At 34.5% G+C, this 8,436-nt stretch overlaps 1 protein-coding gene across 1 annotated transcript; it reads left to right on the forward strand.

Annotated features, from left to right (window-relative positions):
* Nucleotides 1–3,732: 3,732 nt before the first annotated feature.
* On the forward strand, nucleotides 3,733–4,843 carry LOC120166427. Its single transcript, XM_039175681.1, has 4 exons — nucleotides 3,733–3,804; nucleotides 3,995–4,110; nucleotides 4,218–4,313; nucleotides 4,533–4,843. Exons 1-4 carry the CDS (start codon nucleotides 3,760–3,762, stop codon nucleotides 4,690–4,692), a joined length of 417 nt encoding a protein of 138 aa, XP_039031612.1. The 5' UTR covers nucleotides 3,733–3,759; the 3' UTR covers nucleotides 4,693–4,843.
* The last annotated feature ends 3,593 nt before the right edge of the window (nucleotides 4,844–8,436 follow it).

The following is an 8,436-nucleotide window of genomic DNA, read 5'->3' on the forward strand; positions in this document are numbered from 1 at the left end:
GGTATTGTGTGCCTGATGATGTTGAGTTGAGACAGACTATCCTTACTGAGGCTCATAGTAGTCCATATGCTATGCACCCCAGTGGAGATAAGATGTATCGGAATTTGAGAGAGAGGTATCATTGGATCGATATGAAGAAGGACATCTCAAATTTTGTAGCGAGGTGTTTGACTTGTCAACAAGTTAAGGCAGAACACCAACATCCATCAGGTTTGTTACAGCCTATTAAGATTCCTGAATGGAAATGAGAGCGTATTACTATGAATTTTGTTACTAGCTTGCCTATGACTCCTTTGAAAAAAGATTCAGTTTGGGTGATTGTTGACAGACTTACAAAGTCAGCTCACTTCATTCCTGTGCGAGTAAATTATACTTTGGACAAGCTGGCAAGATTGTATATTTCAGAGATTGTCAGATTGCATGGTGTTCCATTGTCTATTATTTCTGATCGAGATCCGAGATTTACTTCGAGATTTTGGAAGGCGCTACATACGGCTTTGGGAACAAGATTGGATTATAGCACATCCTTTCACCCACAAACTGATGGTCAATCTGAGAGAGTGATTCAGATACTTGAGGATATGTTGCGGGGTTGCGTAATCGATTTTCATGGTAGCTGGGAGAAATTTTTGCCTTTGGCTGAATTTGCTTACAATAACAGTTATCAGACCAGCATTCGTATGGCACCCTATGAAGCACTCTATGGGCGTAAATGTCGCACTCCGATCTGTTGGACTGAGTTGTGTGATAGGAAAACGTTGGGACCTGAGTTAGTGCGAGAGACGGAGGACACAGTCAGATTGATACGTGACCGTTTGAAAGAGGCATTTGATAGGCAGAAGTCTTATGCAAATCAGAGAAGGAAAGATATATAATTTGAGGTTGGTGATCAGGTCTTCTTAAAAGTTTCACCGTGGAAGAAAGTATTGAGATTCGGGCGTAAGGGTAAATTGAGTCCACGATTTATTGGGCCGTATCGTATTCTGAAGAAAGTTGGACCTGTTGCTTATCAGCTTGAGTTGCCTTCCCACCTCAGTCGTATTCATGATGTTTTTCATGTGTCTATGTTAAGGCGATACCGTCCAGATCCAGGTCACATTATTCAGGTTGAAGAAGTAGAGCTGAGACCGGATTTGTCATATGAGGAGGAGCCCATTCAGATTTTAGAAAGAGATGAAAGAGTTCTTCGGAATAGGCGAATTCCAATGGTCAAAGTTCAGTGGAGTAATCGAGGCCCCTCAGAAGCTACTTGGGAGACATTGGAGTCAATGGAGGCTCAGTTTCCTCAACTATTCTCATAAGGTAAATTTCGAGGACGAAATTTCTTGTAGAGGGGGAGAATTGTAACAACCCGAATATTTACAAAATAATATTTAATTGAAATTGGACGTTAATTGTGAAAATTGGTGAAATTTAATGACTGAACTAAAATTTATGAAAAGTTATAGGCTATTTTATAAGTTGAAGGAAATTCAGGGACCAAGCCCTGAATTCCTCCAAGGAGTGTCGGCAGGCTTATAATTTAAGCGTGGTTTCTGATTGTAAATCAGAAAACACAATTGAGAATTTGCTCAATTTTCCTTCTCTCGTACCCTTACTTCCAAGCCCGATTCCGACGCCGTTCGACGTCCAATCGTAAAATTAAAACCACCGTCGTGTTCATCTTCGACCTATGAACAAAACCCAGTAAATCAATTATAGCGAAATGCTGCCAAACGTCGGGAATTTCAAGTCAAAGCATCGTCATTTTTGTTAGCTCTATCGCCGAAGAAATCATAAATTCACCGCTGATCGTTGCTCCGTTTACGACACCTCCCGTACCATCGTGTTCCTTGTGCCGTTCCGAGTTCACCGGTGTCAACCTTGTCCGCCGTAGACGGCGGCGCGTGAGGAGGTGGTGCAGTCAAAGATTCGGCCGATTTGAAATCGAGCTCTCCGCCGTTCAAAAATTTGAACCGATCGTTGTAAGTATCTCGAAATCGCTCAAAATAATTTTTAGAAATTTTTCCGGGATTTTTAGGGCCCCGGAGGACGTCTCACGCGCCACACGCGCCGTCGCAGGGCGAGTGGCTGCTGGAAACCAGTTTAACTGGTTTTCAACCGGTTCTGACCGGTTTGATCGGTTCAAACCGATTTGACCGGTCTGAACCAGTTTGACCGGTCTGACCCGACCCGACCCGACCTTTGACCCGACCCGACCGTTGACCGTTGACTTTCTTTGACCAAAACTTAAAATGGCTTTGACCGAGCATTAAACGACCGTTAATATTTTCCGAGTATACCTATCCTGATAGTTTTCGACGTGCCGAATCCATTTCCACTGTCCGTTTCGTCAAATTCGAACCCGAAGGCCTCCAAATCGACGGTCAAAGTGGTTGACTTTGACTTTGACCATGAATTTGAATTTCCGAAAAGTCATACTTTATATTTTTCGACGTCCTGATTCCGTTTCCGAAATCCGTTTGGCCAAATTCAGACTCGAAATACCCCAAATTGATAGTCAAACTCGAAAAATGCTTATATACTTAAGAAGACTAGCTTTGAACAATTAAATAGGATTTGGGACTGATAGATTATTATTGTTTGAAGGTACAAGAGACTCTCCGGATCGTTCGACAGCTCGACCCAGCTCTTCTAGATCAGTTAAACCACGTGTGCCAGTATTCACCCGTTCAAAAATTGTAGCAGAGCGTGGTGAAACCAGCAATCAGTAAATTTGCTATTTGAACCTATTGTCGAGGTGTGTTCCCTACTTATTATTGAACTGTTTTATTGGTTTTAATATGTGGTACACCGAATTCATTGGCTATTGTTTTATGGATTCACCAATTTAATGTGACAATTTATGGAATATGGCTGCTATCTAATTTTTGTTTTGAAATGGTATATGATTACCATGTTTTTGGATTTATGGAATTTATGTCACGGTGCAATTGAATTTTGGAATTGAAATATGATGGAATAGCTCTGATCAAGCTAACTGGGCCTAATGTGACTCTTGAGGGCCCCAAGATATTTCATTAGGTCGGCTTTCCTTTGCTGTGTGCTTAGGGTAAGCTATATGGACTTATTGACTTGGGCTTAAGGATACAAGCTTCATAGCCTATCCTTAAGTCGACTTTCTTTTTGCTATGTGCATAAAGTAAGCTATATGGAAAATACTTTTGGGAACTACTGATGGTGTACCAGAAAAGGGTTTAAACTATGATTTTCAAAAAGTTAAATTCTTTTATGAATTTGTGAGATTACTGGACTATGATTTGTACCTATTGTGATTTTATGGAAATGTTGGGACACACTGAGCCTAGCTCACCTTTTGAAAATGTTTTCCCCTTTCAGATACTGTTGGTTAGATACCTTGGTTCGAGCACTTGGAGGATCAACATATCTCTTGAAGTAAATCAAATTGTAATGTTTTTATCTGGCAAGTTGACTTTATTTTGGTGACATGGACCTTATTTTAAAATATCGGATTTTATAATGATAACTCTTTTGCTAATACTGCTCGGTTTATTGTGATATTGAATTTGAAGACATGTTTTAAATTAAATTATTATTTATTGGTACTATATTTACGAGTTGGATTTTGATAGTATAATTTGTTTATAATTTCATGTTATTTATAATGTGATTTTATATTGATGGAATAACGGTTTCGAAAAATGTCTTTAATAATCATAATGTGATCCACTAGACTTAGTCGAAACGCATAGGCCGGGTCTAGGGGGTTACATTTTATGACTGCCTTGAGGACTATACATGCAAAAAGATGAGGTTTCTAAGGTTTCCTCAATGCTAGAAGAGGTGTGGTTTCTCTTCTGCTACATCATGTTATTGACCTGAAATAATAATAATAATAATTGTAGTTACTGTCATAGTACTCTAAGGTACATGGTAGCATTCCTTAAGGACAAGTTGAGTCTCAAACTCTCATCTTGAAAAATGAAAAATGATTTAAATTGTTTGTCCTAACTAAAATTACTGCTCCTTCTAGCTTGTTGGGCCTGAAGGAGAAAGACAGCCATCCGATACAGAAATAAGAACTGCTGTGTGGGAAGCCTGTGGGGATTCTGGAGCTCTGCAATTGCTTGTTGACCTTCTTCAGAAAAAGTAAGTTATTATAGGATCATCTCACAATCTGAAACTTAAATGCTCCCACATCATTCATGTGATTATCAAACAAAATGTCTTACGACTTACTCATTCTCTTTGGCAAGGATGATGGACCTTGAAGAGAGTTCTGGAATAGAGGATTGTGATTCCGAACTACTTGAGAATGCATGCATTATTGGAAGCCCTGAACAACAAACAAGGTATTCGAGAAGTTTAGACTTCCCCCTTTCAACGAAAAGACGCTGTCATTGACGTCTATAGTTTAATTGGTTCTGGCTATTCGATTCATTATGATTCTTTACAGAATTTCCTTCCTCCTCCCTATTATATCCCACCTTGAACTTCCAGTTTTTGCTGTTTCATTTGTGAAAATTATACATCGAAAAATAAGGATCCATCTTACTTGCTTTTTTTTGTAGCAAGGAGGTCGATGACTTAGTCCGGCACAAGGTGATGAGTAGGAACAGGTGGTGTAGCATAGTGTATCGAAAAGGGCAGAAGGAACCGACTCGTTTGTTCCTGAAGGAAGCGGAGCATGCTCTGCAATTATCTCTAAGTGAAGGAAATTGTGTTGTATGACTTGCCCTTATTCACAATAAGCAGATTTTCTAAGTTAGCTGCTCATCATTATCTACGTTCTAGATTTAGGGTACGTTTTTTTTTTAAATTCCACATTCAAATGTGGCGTGTGCTATACAAATTCATACTTTGCAAGGTGTGTTCCCTGTCATTCACTTGGGTAATTATTGGTATAAAAGACCAACAATATTTCTGAGCATCTCTCCAAGGGAATAGGCAACTGCGGCGGTGGCAATACCACCACTTAAGAGGAGAGTGACCTGCCGGCTGGTGGGGTGGCTGTTGCGGCCAACAATCATGGCCCTGCCTATGCCAGGAAGAGCAAGTGCAAGTTCATACATGAAAGAATGTTGTAATGCAATGAACATAATAAAAAAAACTCTTAAAACATATTTTTTTTTTATTAATTTGTGATAAGTACAATGTAATATCTGTTCAAAAATAACTTTTAACAATTTGATATTGGCACTCGTAATTCTGGTATTCATGGTGTTCGAATTTGGGATCTTAAGGAATAACAATAATTTTTTACCATCAAGATCGTTTGATTCATGTAACTCATAATTATGGTATTCATGGTGTTTGAATTTGGAATCTTAAGGAATAACAATAATTCTTTTACCATCAAGATCGATTGATTCATATAACTTCTAGGTTGTACGGATAGTTTTTAACACCAAAAAACACATGTATTGCTCAATTTATGTGATCTCTTGATTACAAAATATTTCGGGTTATAAATTTATTATACTTTACAAAATTTTAATGTCATACAATATACTATCAACATATTACTCAAAATGATCTTTTACAAAATAATTGAAGGATCACATTTACATAAATCTTGTACATATCGTAAAATAACACTAATTATCAAAATGTTACTCTTAAGATACTATCAACTTTTGTCAAGAGATGCAACTTTAAAAAATTTATGAATCTCAAATTAACTATGTACGAATTAAAAACAATCACACGCTAAATATGAAATTTAGCGAAGCTCTCTCTCTATATATAATCATAAGAAATTAAAAACAAATTACTTAAATAATGACATAACCGTATATTAAAGCTTCATTTACCATTGCTATACAACATTTATAAGTGCTATATAATTGCTATCAATATCACAATGCAAATAAATTATGAGAGTTCTATTATATGTATCTAATAAAACTATCGCAATAAACATGTGTTTTTAACAAGGAAAGTAATTGAACCATTTATGTTGTAATAAGATTATTGATAAACACAATCAAAAAAGAAAACAAAGGTATCAAGATTTATGCGGAAAACTCTAAAAGAAAAATCACAGACAGGAAAAGAATTTCACTAATATGAAGGGAGAAAATACAAGAGGATTTTAGAGAAATAAAAACCTGATATCTGACTATTACTCTTAGTATCTATTTATAGGGATATATACTTGATTATAAAGAAAACTAAATAAAGTAAAATTTTATTTTAATAAAGTTCTCTACTTTTAATCAAACTAGGTTTATTAGTTTCCCAATTATATTGTGTCACTTCGAATTTGAGTCAAAATTTAACAAATCTCTACCTTGACACGAATTCTGAAAATGCAAAAGATTCGAGACAAAACACCCAAACTCAACGAGGCACCCAAACTCAATGAGGCACCCAAACTCAACAAAAACAATTATTCACTTCAACAAGCAAGTTCTCCATATCTTTCATAACACCCCTCCAAGGGTTAATCCTCAGTAATGGCTGAATTTAACAATGTTAACGGTCTAGGCACCTAAAAGTGTAACGTTGGAAATGTTAGGACCTATTTTTAACGAAAATTTCTTTAGGCACCTAAAGTTAACTTTGAGTATAGTTTTGGAACTTATTTTCGCACTAAGCCTAAGAAGATTCAAATGTATCTTTTAGCTCTAGTGATTTAAATTTTTATTCTTTTAATGGGTTACAAGACGCCTATGACGAATTGTTTTTGGAGTTTGAGACCATGAGCTCCAAATACACGAAATTGATTTCTAAATCTAAAAATGAAAATGATTTTCTGTTGAATGCAAAAATGGATTTTGAAAAATAATGAAATTTTGAGAAAAGATTGTATTCAAAAACTAAAATTGAAGATTTTGGAAAAGAAAATTTTGATTTGAAAATTAAGCTTGAAAGCTTAATCAAAGAAAAAGAAATCATTTTAAACAATTCATCTAGCTCATTAATGGAAAAATACTCACATTATCATTATCATGGTCATACTCTACATACTTGTCCTATCTAAAGTAGAAAACATTTTAAAAATCAACAAGTATAAGTTCCTAAAGGAACTAGAGACATTGGTACTAACTCTCTAGTACTCAAAAAAATTTGGGTACCAAAATTCAAATAAATGTCTCTTGTAGGTTTATTGGAGCAATGAAGTGAAATGTAAAGACATTTGAATGCTCAAATCACAAAAAAGAATGATAGGTAACCTCGAAACTTAATGTTTATTGATTTTGTATATTGGTTGTCTATTGATTTTTAATACATGCATGAGTTTTTTAACATAATTGTTTATATGTTGTTTGCTATCTCATGTATGTTGAAGATATGTTATGATGGACATGTTTTAAAGTTAAATGTTTTTATTAAATTTTAGTTCATCAATGTTTTTTTGTTCAAGTTAAACTTTTATTCCTTAATGATTTATTTTCTTTTTTGACATTAATTTGAATGTTTATGCTTGTGCTTTTACTTACAAATAATATCTCTCAAACAATTGATATTCATTTTCAAATGCATAACATGTTATAATGTCTCATTTTTTGATATTGCATAAATTATGATTAACTTGGATTTATTGAATTTCGTGTGCTACTAATGTGTTTTCTCTATTATCTTATTGAAATTCAATACTCTTTTAAGTGTTGATTTTTTGTACCAAAACTTTTCATGAAATACTTTTATTGAGGGGAAGATTTTTTTCAAATGATTTTATGCTAATTTTTTTACTCTCCGTTATTATTTTGAACCAATAAAGTTTGAATTATTTCTCCATTAGTATTTTTCAAAGATAACTCTCAACAATTTGATATTGGACACTCATACCCCTAGCATTCATGGTGCTTGAACCCAAGATCTTAAGGAATAACAATAATTTATTTACTACTGAGATCACTTGATTTGTGCAACTGCTAAAAACATATCTAGATGAACATACAACTCACATGGATAATTTTTAACACTAAAAAACACATGTATTCCTCAATTTATGTAATCTCCTAATTACAAAAATATTTCATGCTATACCATTTCCTATTGTCCAAAAAAATTACAAGAAGGGTTATAAATTTATTATACTTTACAAAATTCTAATGTCATGCAATTTACTATCAACATATTACTCATAATGAACTTTTAAAAAATAATTTAAGAACCACATTTATATAAATATTGTACATATCATAAAATAACGCTAATTATCAAAATGTTACTCTTAAGATTCTATCAACTTCCGTCAAGAGATGCAACTTTCGAAAATTTATGAATCTCAAATTAACTATCTACAAATGAAAATAATCACGCGCTAAATATGGAATTAGTGAAGCTCAAGTATGCATGTGTGTATAAAAAATCACGGGTAGAGGAGAAGAATTTCACTAATAAGAAGGAATAAAATACAAGAGGATTTTAGGGAAAGAAAAACTTGATATCTAACTCTTACCCTTACTATATATTTATAAAGATAAATACTTTCTTAATTAAATTATGTAACTACTTTAATAAAGT

The sequence above is a fragment of the Hibiscus syriacus genome, unplaced genomic scaffold (genome assembly GCF_006381635.1).
Source record: "Hibiscus syriacus cultivar Baekdansim isolate YM2019G1 unplaced genomic scaffold, ASM638163v2 tig00002982_pilon, whole genome shotgun sequence".
Classification (NCBI taxonomy): domain Eukaryota; kingdom Viridiplantae; phylum Streptophyta; class Magnoliopsida; order Malvales; family Malvaceae; genus Hibiscus; species Hibiscus syriacus.